This window comes from Lynx canadensis, chromosome C1 (assembly GCF_007474595.2).
Source record: "Lynx canadensis isolate LIC74 chromosome C1, mLynCan4.pri.v2, whole genome shotgun sequence".
NCBI classification, from domain to species: domain Eukaryota; kingdom Metazoa; phylum Chordata; class Mammalia; order Carnivora; family Felidae; genus Lynx; species Lynx canadensis.
This window is the reverse complement of record NC_044310.1, coordinates 31,028,453-31,042,522: the sequence shown is the minus strand read 5'-3', so window position 1 is coordinate 31,042,522 and position 14,070 is coordinate 31,028,453. Positions and strand designations below refer to the sequence as shown.

General features: G+C 42.0%; 1 protein-coding gene across 1 annotated transcript; it reads right to left on the bottom strand.

Moving 5' to 3' along the window:
• Positions 1-1,023: 1,023 nt before the first annotated feature.
• ZFP69B (ZFP69 zinc finger protein B) lies at positions 1,024-13,652 on the bottom strand. The gene is made up of 6 exons (XM_030326724.1): positions 13,557-13,652; positions 12,587-13,012; positions 9,793-9,878; positions 7,948-8,074; positions 7,598-7,693; positions 1,024-3,529 (listed from the first exon to the last, which is right to left on the bottom strand). The coding sequence occupies exons 2-6, from the start codon at positions 12,711-12,713 to the stop codon at positions 2,364-2,366; spliced, it is 1,602 nt and encodes a 533-aa protein (XP_030182584.1). The 5' UTR covers positions 12,714-13,012; positions 13,557-13,652; the 3' UTR covers positions 1,024-2,363.
• Between the last annotated feature and the right edge of the window lie 418 nt (positions 13,653-14,070).

The window sequence follows — 14,070 nt, the reverse complement described above, 5'->3', positions numbered from 1 at the left end:
GACCAATGCCTGGAGAAGGGAGAGTAAGAGAGCAAGATTAGGCAGAAGTTGAATGATCATACAATATCAACACAAGACTCCATTGATTCTCTGAGGAGTTCCAAAAGTTGGATTACCCTTCAGAATCACTCTAAATTAGGGCGAAAGGGCTGGACTTTTATAAGTCATTGTTTGCGACAACCTGGGAAGAGGGTATGCCTTGGCAAGGCAGCTGTCTTCAGTTAAGGTGACCCCTCATGGCATGTGAGAGTTGAGGACTGTTGGCCATGATCTCTACAGCTGAGAGTCCTTTATTCCTGATGGGGATTCTGGTCAGCACATCACAGCGCCCACCACAAAAACTCAGATCCATGCAGCACCCTGGATGTCCTTGTCTCAAAATGTATGTATCAACATGGGAGATGCTAGGGAGGAAAAAGGAAGGACTGATTTACTTATTCTTAAAAATTCACCTTGTTGAAATAAATGAGTCTTAATATGGAAGTACACCAGTATAAGATTGGAATTTGGTTTTTCTCTGTTAAAATGTCAGTTTTCTTAGGTCTATGTTGTAAACAAAGATCTTTGTAAACAAAGATTATTCTATATCTTTAACCGGCCTGGAAAAAAATTTCTGTTTTGTTTTTAAAGTTGAATTTTTTCAACATTAAGCTAAATTTTAACAACTATGTAATCCTCTGCATTTTCCTTTAGAATCTTATTGCCACCTTGGCTAAATAATTATTATAATTATTAAGTTTTTTTTTTAATTTTTTTTTAATGTTTATTTATTTTTGAGACAGAGAGAGACAGCATGAACGGGGGAGGGTCAGGGAGAGAGGGAGACACAGAATCTGAAACAGGCTCCAGGCTCTGAGCCATCAGCACAGAGCCCGACGTGGGGCCTGAACTCACGAACCGTGAGATCATGACCTGAGCTGAAGTCGGACGCTTAACCGACTGAGCCACCCAGGCGCCCCTATAATTATTAAGTTTTAAAATGATCTATAATCTTATTTAGACACATGCTTTAAAACCTTCTATTTTTTTTAAAACCTTCTGATATTTCAAACTTCCCAAAATTCAACTTCTAAATGAAGTCTTTTTGACAAGTTAGGCTTATTTGATAGGTCACATCATAGGGGAAGCATTGTCAAATAAGTGATGATAAACTTCCTTAGGTCCTATTATATGTTTGAGTGCTAGAACTGTTTGAGAGATTATATAAAATTTCTAACCTTTTGATAGGACATTATAGAAGGACATATCAAAAGTTCCAGAATCAGATTAAAAAAAAATAACACCACTCAACTCCTATTCTTGCCGTGCTTATTCAGGGGCAAGGGGGGGGGGGGGGACAGTCATTTATGTACTCTATAGCGGGAACAGTAAACTACAGCTCTCGGGCTAAATGCAACCCAACACCAGTTTTCTAAATGAAGTTTATTGGAACAGAGCTACACCTATTCATTTATGTCCATGGTTCTCAAGTACTACACAAGTACAATCTTGACCCCCAGGGCACCTCTAGCAATATTGGGAGATGTTTTTGGTTGTTACAATGGGTGGGGGGACTATTGGCATCTAGTTACTGGCATTTTGTGGCCAGAGATACTGCTAAACCCACTACAGTGCATAGGACAGCTTCCCAAAACAAAGTATCTGGCCCCAAATATCAGAAGAGCCAAGGTTGAGATATTCTGATTTATGTATTTCTTTAGATGTTACACTAAAATGGTAGAGTTGAGTGGTTCTGGCAGAGCTCATATGGTCCACAATGTCTAACATATTTAATATCTGGCTCTTTATGAAAGCTTGCCAATTCTCTACAAGAAACCATAAAATATACTTCAGTATCCCTTGTAATAGTAGGTTATCTATCAATTCTGGAAAGCTTCCTTTAATATTATTTCTTGTAGAAATGAGCCAGGCAGTTATTTTTATCTATGCCTCTTCTAGCCATATAAAGGGCTATAGTAAAAAGTTATACTATATTTTAGTCTGATTATTTAAGAGATATTTAAAACAGTGATTCTCAAAAGCCAATCCAAGTATCAGTAACTTGCCACGATGAACCTTCCATTGGCCCATAATGAAATGAGAAAAATAAGGACAAATTTGGGGGATTTTCATAAGGCTAACTTAATTCAATGTTAAGGGCTATTCCTACTGATTATCCCTCCTACATTTTAAAATATTAAAATGCCCTTTCTTTTCTGAAACGATGTTGATGACAGGCAGTTTCTTTAATATGGCAAAACTGATAGTGGTAACACTGCATCAAGTCATTAAAAAAAATCATTGCTTCTTGCAACCAAAAAGTCAAAAAGCCTCTGATTTAGAGGCTTTTGCTCCATTAGGAGGAGTCTTTGATGTTGCACATGTCACATATCACTGCTGAAGGTGTTTCTTAAATGTGTTTTGCAATGTCTAATAAGTGATGAACTACAGCTGAAGGCTTTTCCACATTCATTACAATCATAAGGTTTTTCTCCAGTATGAATTCTCTGATGTTTAGCAAAGGATGAATCATGCCTAAAGGCTTTCCCACAATGACTGCATTCATAAGGCTTCACTCCCGTGTGGACTCTCTGATGAATAGAAAGATGAATTCTCTGGCTAAAGGCTTTCCCACATTCCTTACATTTATATGGTCTTTCCCCAGTATGAGTTCTCTGGTGTTGAGTTAGGTATGTGCTATGGCTGAAGGTTTTATTGCATACATTACAAATGTAGGGTTTCACACCAGTATGAATAATCTCATGTTGCCTAAGGTGTCTAATCTGGAAAAATGCTTTTCCACAGTCTTTGCATGTAAAAGGTTTCTCTCTAACATGAGTTCTCAGATGCTGGATCAGCCCAATGCTCTGGCTGAATGCTTTCTCACATACCCCACATTCGTAGGGCTTCTCCCCAGTATGAATTCTAACATGTTGAGTAAGAGATGATGGATGTCTGAAGGTTTTTCCACATTCCTTACATTCATAGGGTTTCTCACCAGTATGGATTCTCTGATGTGGAATAAGGGATGAACTTTGGCTAAAAGCTTTTCCACATTCTTTACATCGGAAAGGTTTCTCTCCAGTATGAATTCTCATGTGTTCTGTAAGGTGAATGAGCTGTTTGAAGATTTTTTCGCAAATATTACATTCAAAGGTTTTCAATCTGGTATAACTCCTTGAATGATTAATCAAATCTAAACTGTATCTACTTCGTTTTCTAGATACATCATATTTATGGTCTTTTTTTCTCGGAGAAATTTCTGGTCCTGGAATAACTTTTGAGCTCACATTAATACTTTTCTCAAATCTATTAGATTCTCGGCCTCTTTCCTGAGTGAGTACTTTGTGCATCAAGGGGATTTGCCCCTCACCCATTCCTTGGTTTTCCTGGTGGCTTTCTAACTGATCACATTTGGAGATTCTTCCCAATGTGGAATATAAGGTGCTTCCTCTTGTGGACTGTTCCTTCATTAGGCCATGGTGTAATTCTTCCCAAGAAGTATCATTCTTTACGGCTGACTCCTTGGTTTCTGCTTTACTCTCCAAGTCTGGAAGAAATCCCAAAATACAAATGACGCATATTCAGTGTACTTTAAAAAAAAAATGGCCATAGTGAGAATAGGAGGGGGGAAAATGAACATGTAGTAGGCATAGAAACCTTGGACTACCTTCAAATGTAATTCTGCCCCCTAGAGAGCTAATATAAAAGGAAATGAAGAAATCAAAGGAAAGAAGCTGTTAGGGCATGTGAGGGGACTTTAAGGAACTGGGAGGAGTTCATCCATGTGAATTCGAGGAAGTGCACTAAGAAGAGAGCATTGTTGTAAGGGCAAATATCAAGAGATAAGATTAAGGAACACAGTATTCTAGCACCATATCATCTCAAGCCTGTATTTCTATGACAAAATTGTCCCTATTAAAAAAAGTTTTTTTCAAGTATTAATCCATACTTTCTACATATTAAAACGTTAAATAATATAGGAACTCATTCACTAAAGAGGGATAGCCTCTCTCAATTTCATCCCCATTCCCTCTACTCTCTTAGGATTTTGGAAAGCATCCATTCAGACATTCCCAACAATATGTATATGTGAATGTGTGTATTTATGTATGGTCATAAATACACATTTGCACAAAAAAGGGATCATAGTATACATATAGCTCTGCATCTGTTTTTTTTTTTCTGCATCTGTTTTTTTTAAAGTATTTTTTAAGTTTATTTTTTTTAAGAGAGAGAGAGCCAAGGAGGGGCAGAGAGAAAGAGAGAAGAGAATCGCAAGCAGGCTCTGTGCTGTCAGTGCAGAGCCCAACACGTGTCCCAAAACCATGAACCATCAGATAATGACCTGAGTCAAAACCAAGAGTCAGACGCTTAACCAACTGAGCCACCTAGGTGCATCTGTTTTGTATTTTAACTCAATTTTATCTTGTAGGCTCCCTCCCATGTCTGTACATTTAGATTCATCTCATTATTTAAAAAAAAAAAAAAGTTTATTTATGTTGAGAGAAAGAGTGAGTGTGAGCAGGGGGAGCGGTAGAGAGAGAGAGGGAGAGAGAGAATCCCAAGCAGGCTCCGTGCTGTCAGTGCACAGCCTGACATGGGGCTCAATGTCATGAACCATGAGATCATGACCTGAGCCGAAATCAAGAGTCAGACACTTAACCAACTGAGCCACCCACGAACCCCTATCTTATTCTTTTTAACAAGTGCAATACATACCACTGCATTGATATTGATATTCCATTGATGGACATATCATAACTTGACTCTTCTCTACTGAAAAATATTTAGGTTGTCTCCAGTTTCTCATGTTATCATCATGCATACATTTGCATACACTCCTGTCAATATTTCATAGGCTTTACTAAAGAGGAATTATTGGGTTCTGGGTATGTGTGCTCTCGGTAAACATGGGTGCCCTTCCCTACAAGTTCACTGGATTTTTATCAATCTTCATAATTTTTGCCTGTATCTGTACATAAGAGGTGAAAAATGGGCTTCTTAATTTGTAACACATTATTAGCTATACTGTAAAATCTTAAAGGACAGAGACTATATGGACTATACATGGTATACGTGGGACAGTTTTGGGTGAAGGAAATTCTCTTTCTATTCCCTTCCATCCATTTGGACCCTGCCATCCTAAAGCACCAATATTTCCTGTCTACAACAAACTCTTATTCCCCAGGATTTCTAATCGCACCTTAGTAACAGCACATACAAAGTGCTCAGGAATAGCTGGGTAAATTTTGGAGTGGACTTAGGAAGCCAGCAGAGATGTTGACATCACTTATTACAGGGGATAAGGAGTTACTTAACTTTTCTTTTCAGGGTAAGAACAAAATAAATGTCATATTTCAAGAGGTCAACTCTGATAGTAACATTCAAAATGATTCAGAAAAATAATAAAATATCAACAAATACAACTAAAAATCAGAGTAACAGGCATGAGATGATGGGAACTTGGCTTAGCACTGCATCAGCACATATGAAGAGGAGAAGTGGATCTAGCAGGTACTATCAGAGAAGAAACCATGAGGAATGAGGGAAGAACTGAGAGTAGAAAAACATAATGCATTCTTGCTGATATCATGATTTCTGGTCTTTGAAAATGAAAGAATAGGAGGAGTCAGGATGAGAAATTTGGGAGAGAAAATGGTTTCTGTTTTTGGATGTATTGGGCTTGAAGTGACGACAGTGCATCTAGATAGAGATGTCCTAAATACCAGGGATATGTGGGAATAGATGAAAATATGGAGAATACAGGTCTCAAGGGACAACTGAAACCATCACAACGCATTTGTGGACATTTGTGCAGCTACAGAATAGCAGCGTACAAGACAGAGACCCCTCAGGGATTGCAGCAGGAGTTGCCGGATATGCACCAAATCTGTTCTTCCCATTTTTGGACACACACCTACATCTTCCTTGATTTGGATTTGAGCGAAGTGACAAAGGTTTCTCCCGTAAGTGAATCGGAGTGAGTCATGTGAACCACTCCAGGCTGCCCCGTAAAAACCTCCTAGATGTGAGATGCCTGAGTGTTTCAATCGGTTAAGCGTCTGACTTCGGCTCAGGTCATGATCTCACAGCTCGCGTGTTCGAGCCCCAGGTCAGGCTCTGTGCTGACAGCTCAGAGCCTGGAGCCTGCATCTTATTCTGTCTCCCTCTCGCTCTGCTCGTGCCCCATTCCTGCTCTGTCTCTCTCTCCTTCAAAAATAAATAAACATTAAATTTTTTTAAAAGAAAACCATCCCAGATGAGCTCCTTGTGTGCCCTCGTTCTGCTGCTGGCTATACTTAGATGATGAGGAGGCCCTAGCAAATGACAGAGCCACCATGTAGAAGAAATCTCAATCCCAGATGCGTGAGGTGGAAAAGAACTGTCCATTGAACTAAACAGTTCCCCCAGACCAGCGTACAAGCAAGATATTCTGTTTGAGCCACATTTTAGAGTCTATTTGCTATAGTAGTGGAGCCTGTCCTAACAGAAGTGGAAACGATGTATCTGCATTAGAAAAGATATTGATGAGGGCAGCTGGGTGGCTCAGTCCGTTAAGCATCCGACTTCAGCTCAGGTCATGATCTCATGGTTTGTGGGTTCAAACCCCACGTCAGGCCCTGTGCTGACAGCTCGGAGCCTAGATCCTGCTTCGGATTCTGTGTCTCCCTCTCTCTCTGCCCCTCCCCTGCTTGTACTCTGTCTCTCTTTCTCTCTCTCAAAAATAAACATCAAAAAAAAAAAAAAAGGATATTGATGAGAAGCATTGAAAAAGCAGTAAGAGATATGTGGGAGATAAACACTGTGGAGGAAAGGCAGCAAGGTCTAGAAACCTAATGCTGCCATGTAGAATCGTGCCATAAGAACACAAAATGTGGAGTCAGAAGGATTGGAATTCAAATACTGACTCCACCAACCAGTAGCTAAGTGATGCTGGACAAATTTCTTAACCTATGAGCCTTCTTTTCCTCCTCTGTAAGATGGGGCTAATGTATGCACAGGACTCACAGAGGCCAGCCTGATGAAAAGCTGTCATTATTACTGTTCTTAGATGAAGAAGGTTGTTAAAAGCTATCTGATTTGGTCAGAAGGAATTCTGTGGTGATTTTTCACAGAGGCATAAGTTATCTGAAATAAAAATCTAAATTACACAAGTTAAAAAGAGAATCAGAATTGAAGCTATGATCACAGAGTAAGATTTAGGAAAAAATTTTAACCAGAATCATGAAAGAGTAAAATCCATAATAAAATTACATAGGAATCCGGTGAAGAGTGCTGTACTTAATGAGGGGAGATCCACAAATACCTGAATGTACAGGAGAAAGAAGCTATTATCAGGGCAAGGTTTGAAATGCTGGAGAAAACAAGAAAATCATGCAACTGGGTCAGGAGAATTAGTTAAGGAAACTAACCCTGATAAGAAAGGCATCTCTTTTCCTCTGACTCCAGAGAAACTAACAAGAAAAGGCAAGTTCAGGAAAGGGGTAACAGGGTGGTAATCAGGTTTCAGGTCAGGTCCCATCCAGATGGCATAGCCTTCCCCACAATCTGGAGAAGGCTTCAAGTGGAGCTTTCTAGCAAACATGACAAAAGACCCCAACTGCCTTGCTCTTACCTGAACGTGGACCTCCTGAAACCTCTCTCTCGATCAGCCATGGCTCTTCTCCTTTCTCCAACTGGGAAATCACACCAGGTTTGGAGAGCTGATATCCTGCTCATGAAGAAGAAAACACTGCATGTGCTGAGGTCATCCCAAGAATTTAAAGATAGTTTTTTGGTATTCAGGCCTGCTGAGGGGTAGAGTAGAAAGACCAGGGCAGAAAAGACCACAGCAATCCTGACTTGCTATTGAGAAGGAACTAGAAAACTCCAACACAACCCAGAGCCCAAGCTAACACTTTGGTTAGAAATGAAAGATTTTGTTCCAACAGGCAGGTTCTAGTTATAAGGGGAACTCATCCTTACCCACTGAGACCAGGTTCCCATAGTTCTCCAGCATCACCTCCCGGTATAGACTCCGGTGAGCAGGGGCCAGTTGTCCCCACTCCTCCTGGGTGAAGTCCACAGATATGTCCTTGAAGGTCAACAGTTCCTAGAACATCAAGTATGTTCCTTTTCAGCCAGAGTTTGGGAAGTTGTTCTAACACTGTCTACATGCTAAGAGATTCTATCCGAATTTTCCTGGATACTCTTGAAAACTGGTTGGCTGATTTCTCTGCTACACGTTACAACACAATGCACAAAGCGTGTAAGCTGTCTTTTATAACTTACAATTTGGCTAAAGGAGAAATAGTCATGAAATATTAAAGAAGGTCTCAGAACAGTGTATAATAATTTAGATTAAGGACAATAAAGATCAGGAATATTTGAGGAAGGTGAGAGTTCAAAAGAGGCCAAGGCCACAAGAGAAGCCAGGGACCTTTGTTGGGCTGAAAGAATTTGTTAAAATGAGAACATTTCAGCATGGGTAATATACCCTTAACTGAGTACTTCGGTTAGTAAGAAAAGTATGTGAGAACAAGTTTCTGTAGAGAGCATGAATTCTGCCTACTAAAGGAAGATCCCTTGACCAAAGCAGACACTGTGTGGTGAAGTACAAGAGCCTGTCATGTATGATCTACAAAATTAAATAACCATTTTGTAATTATTTAAAAAAATATTACCAAATGCAAAGAGCACCCAGAAGCCAGAAGGCTGAGATAAAAACACATTCCTTATGTATGGAGACAATTCTAATGCTTTTTTTTTTTTAAATTTTTAACGTTTATTCATTTTTGAGAGACAGAGACAGAGCATGAGCAGGGGAGGGGCAGAGAGAGGGAGACACAGAATCTGAAGCAGGCTCCAGGCTCCGAGTTGTCAGCACAGAGCCAGACGCGGGGCTCAAACCCGTGAATGGCGAGATCATGACCTGAGCCGAAGTCAGATGCTTAACCGACTGAGCCACCCAGGCGCCCCTCTAATGCTTTTTATATATTGTAAATAATTCTGGAAGGCACTTGAGGCCTATTGGGCTGACAACAGCATCCACATGAGAAAACTGAATTTGAGTAATGTTAAGGATAGGGGATTAAACCCTGTGCCATGTTATCTTGGAAGCTAAGAGCATGCCACTACAAAACTCTTCTGGTTTCTAGGAAGATCTCCTTCTATATTGATTTTCTCTGACTACTGTAGAATTTTCTTGAGTTTCCCTATGCTTCTGGGGTTTGGTAGGACAGAGCTTTGCCCATTGCCAGTGCCGCTGGTTTTCTGATTAGCTCGTTTACGATACACAGAAACTATTAAACTGCTCTTGGAAGTTTTCCTTCCTTTTCCAGTCAGCCTATTTAGTTTGTGCCCTTTGTGACCTGCCAGCAACTTCTCATTTCCCTTTTCATCTACAATTCTGCTCCAAAACATGACCAGAAATCATCTTTTAAAGTTCATTAGTGAAGTGTATACATCTCCAAGAATATCAGAACTGCATTCTATTAATTTTTAAATGTTGTTTAAAATGTTTTACAATGTTTGTCTTTCCCCCAGATGACATCTGTGAGGTTTCAGGGCAAGAACTATATTACACACTTTCACACACACACAAACACACGCCAGCACAAGTTTTAAATGTGTTGGATAAATGGCCAGAGGTTTGCTTGAAATAAGGTTCCCGAGGAAGGTTGCTACCGGTGGGACAATCACATGTGAAATCAATCAATGTGGCCTGATTTAGAACAGGCTAAGAAAATCCAATCCAGCAAGCTGAGTCAAAGAAAATCAAAATCCAGGATTCAAACAATTTTAAGAAAGTGACAGGAAACTCCAACCCACCTGGGATTCTACTGTCAGTGGCCTAGAGGTCACTTCATCCTCGAAACTTTCTCCCTGGGTCTCATCAGCATCCTTAGAGAGCAAAACTGAGGAAGGAAAAGAGGCATGAGGTTTGCATCTCCCAGACCTAAAAAAATGGCTTGCAGACCAGACCTCCTGAACATGGCTCCTCTCTCAAAACATTCACAGAGAGGGACATTAGAGCAATTCAGAGCAGACCGGAGACTCCTTAATGAAAAGGATCTAAGGTGCACTGCTTTGGGCATTAATACTTCCCAATGGGCAACGCTGGTCCGTTAGCACAGATCTACCGGCCACTCCTCTGTTCAAAAATCCTCAAAGCTTCCCCACTGACAAGAAAGAAAAATCCGAACACTTTACCGTGGATTTCAAGATCCTCCACAACCAGTCTGTCACTGCTTCTCTCCTTCTTTATCCATGATCTCCTTCTAAACATCCTCCTTCAACCACTGGACACACCCACCCACATAATCCCAGTCACCATTCTTTGAACATACCTGCATAGTACCCACCTCAGTATTTTCCCAAGTCCTACTCAGTGAAAACCTGAGATATCCTTCTGGATCAGTTCAAGTGAAGTTTTCTCAAACACTCTTAATGAGAAGAAAGCTTCCTCTTCTCTGTATTCTTCCAAAGCTTGTTTGTATCTCTATTCTGTTATCTATCTCAGACTGCCTATCATATTTATTTGTATAATTATCTCCCTCAATTGAATATTAGTATGAGTATATGGGTAGAAAGTTTTTTTATTTCCGTCTGGCTCATTTTTTCCCATCTCCTAAAGTGTTAAGCGTAACACCCTGCCAGGTTCCTAGAATTCCAACCTGAATTTGAAGTATTAAAACCTGGCTGAATTTGAGGTATTAAAAATATGAACTAGGAACTGAGGTACATGAATTGTTGTCCTTGTATTTTTCCCCAACTTTTCATCATGAATATTGAACATCCAAATATCCACCACCTGTATTCAGTGATTGTTAACATTTGCCATATTTGCTTCATCTATGTTTTTTTCTGAACCACTTCAAAGTTGCAGACATCATGGTACTTTGTCCCTAAATACCTCAAATAAGGATCTTCTCCTGCATAACCACAATACCATTTATCACACCTAAGCAAATTAACAATAATTCTGTATTCATGGGAACCTGGGTGGCTCACAGTTGGTTAAATGTCAGACTCTTGATTTTGGCTCGGGTCATGATATCCCAGTTCGTGAGTCTGAGCCCTACATCACGCTCTGTGCTGACAGTGCACAGCCTGCTTGAGATTCTCTCTCTCTCTTTCTCTGTCTGCCCCTCCCCTGCACATGCACGCAATCCCTCAAAAATAAATAAACACTTGAAAACAATAATTCCATATCCAGATTTCCTCAGATCTTCTCAAACTGTCTTTTATTCTGGATTTCTTCTCAACCCAGGAGCCAACCAAGGTTCACACATTCAAAGCGGTTATCTTTAGTCTCTCTAGAATAGTACTCCCCTGCCTTTTTACATTTTTATTTATTTTTGAGAGAGAGAAAGAACATGAGCAGGAGAGGGGCAGAGAGAAGGAGACACAGAATCTGAAGCAGGCTCCAGGCTTCGAGTTGTCAGCACAAGCCGGACGTGGGGCTCAAACCCGTGAACCGTGAGATCATTACCTGAGCCGAAGTCAGATGATCGACCAACTGAACCACCCAGGCGCCACACTTCCCCTTTTTTCATGGCACTGGCTTCTTATGAGACCAACACAGTCTGACTGTGCTAGGGTTTACCTTATTTCACTATTCCCTGGATTTTCTTTAAACCAGAAGTTCAGCCTTTAAGCTCAATTTAGGATCAGATGAAACATTTTGGCAGGAATTCCTCATGGGTGATACCATGTGCTTTATAATACATTACCCAGAAGGTACAAAATGTGAGGTTATCCCATCATTGTCACACTTGATTAAGACAGTGACCACCACTTATCGCCATCGGAAAAATGTGCTCTTTCCTTGGCTTTTAGCAATTTGTGGGGGCAATGCTTTGGCACCCTGTGAATACCCTGTTCCCCATCAACTTTTCAATTACTTCATTTATAGTAATATAGTCTATCGTTCCTTCCACTTCTTTATCGGCAGATATTTTCTGTAAAAAGCTTTCCCTCAACAAACGGAAATGATCTTTTAAAAAGCAAGATGAATGTATTCTTCACTCCCATAATAATTTATTTTCAAGGTAAGGAATCAGTGTAGGAATCACCACCAGTGTTGGCAAATAAGTTTTTCCCCTTTCTCTATTTTAAGTGCCATCATGAACTTACGGAATTTTATTTATTCAAAGTGTTACAATCAATCTGGATATTTAAACAGTCCTAAGTTTGTCCAAACTTGCCATCCTGCTGACACGCATCTTTGCACTCGTCCTTGCTTTCTAGCTCGAGACACTCCAGGCTCACCTGGTACTTTCCCTGCTGCCTTTTACTTCTGGCCTAGCCACCAAGTGCCTAGACTGGTCTCTCAGTTGATTCAAATTTCCTCACTGTAAAATACAGAAAATCAGGCAAGTCTTCCCTGCCCCACATGCCCATGGGGGAAATGAAAAGAGGTAACATACACAGTCATGACACTTAGATCCTGGTTTCAGGTTGAATTGACCATTACTGAAAACGCAGGCCGGGAGCCATAATCAAGAACCCCAGAAATCTTTTCCCCAATTGCCTACCCAAGGGATGCTTTAGCTCAGGTGTCTACCTTCCTTCTCAAACTAGGTGCTGCTGCTTTTCCTCCTTCCCGCCAGTCTATTCTCACCTTCTCCTTCAAACATCTTAGTCACGTCCTCCCACAGGGATGCCCCCTCGGTGGCCTTCTTTGGATGGCGCAACTTCACCCAGGTGCTGGCCTCCATGGGCAGGGTGATCAGGAGCTGCTGTAGCATGATGACTTCAGCACTCCTTTCTAGGGCTCTCTGCCTCAGCCCACGAGGCAGAAGGTCCTATCTGGACCTGTCCACTTTTGATAAAGACACTGCTGGAAACTCGGGCTTCACAGTTGTGCTGGAGTCCTCTACTCTCAGGAACCAGGGGGAACATACAGTACCAAAATCCAGAATCTGGACCTTTTCATGTCCAAGTTCACAAGGAACATCCCATCTTGAGCTCCATCTGTCTCCTCAGCAGGCAGCTGTTTGGCTCCAGGTGTTTTCTATGCAACCACCGCTATGGTCCCCTGATGATGCTGGATAGAAAACATTAGAGTCAAAAAAAAAAAAAAAAAAAAAAGAAAAAAGAAAGAAAGACAGAAACTAATAAAAGAAAACATTAGAGTCAGAAAAAGGATCTACAGTGCTCAATCGCACGGTCAGAATTCTAGAACTTAACACCAATCATCAAAAAATTTTTACAAAAGGTACATGGAGACGGTGGGTATACACAGCCCACGCGGTCCAAACCACTGTGCTGGTGTCACGAAGCACAAAGAGACGAATAAAACCCAATTTACTATGGTTAAATTAGCCTTGAGATTTGGAATCACAAAGGAGCTGGGTTTGAATCCCACCGGCTCCTTCTCTTGGCTGTGGCAAATCACGGACGCCCTCCAACCCCGTCCCTTCCTCCCAGAACCGAGAGGTTAAGCCTTTCTCCAGGCCCGGACCTCGCTGCCTTTGTCCGAGCGCGACCCCGGGCTCCTGGGCACAGCACGCGCCACGGGGAACCTCGGGCGGTGTCTCGCCGGCGCCTCCCAAGGTCCCCGCCCCAGACCCCGCGCCGCTCCCGCTCACCCGGCTCGCTGGCTCGCCCCTGCCCTCTCGCCCGGCCGGCGGCTCTATGCGTAGCGCCGAGATGCCTCCGCGTAGCGCAGCCCTGGCCGGTGCGCCTGCGCGGCAGCGCCCTCCGCGCGTGGTTCCCAGCGTCCTCCGGGGCAGCCTCCTGCTCGCGGCGCCTCCCGAGATGCTCGCCCGGCGGCCCCGTCACTGTGGGTTCCCTGCAACCCGGGGTCCCAACCGCGGGGAAAGCAGCCCCGCTTCTGCGGCGGGAGCCGGAACTGGTGCTCTTGTCCCCAACCCCCACCCCAAACTACCGCATCAGCCGTCTCCCCTCTGCCGGGAAGAGGCACGTGAATGTTTCCATTGGGAGGTTTGGAAACCCTTGGCAAAAGGGAAGCATCTGTGTCACTTTTTTGTCCCAACAACATTGGTATAAACGAATCCATACCGCTTTCCCTTCCCATGTACATGGAAAAGGCTGAAAGTGGAACGGAATCTTGTTTTATTAAAAGAATACCACGATCCATAA

Coding starts and splice junctions, on each gene's coding strand:
- ZFP69B (XM_030326724.1), bottom strand. CDS start 12,713: ATGCTACAGCAGCTCCTGATCACCCTGCCCATGGAGGCCAGCACCTGG. Junction 7,694..7,947: donor TGGGAACCTGGTCTCAGTGG/GTAAGGATGAGT, acceptor CTTCATGAGCAG/GATATCAGCTCTCCAAACCT. Junction 3,530..7,597: donor TTCAGGAGGTCCACGTTCAG/GTAAGAGCAAGG, acceptor GATTTCTTCCAG/ACTTGGAGAGTAAAGCAGAA.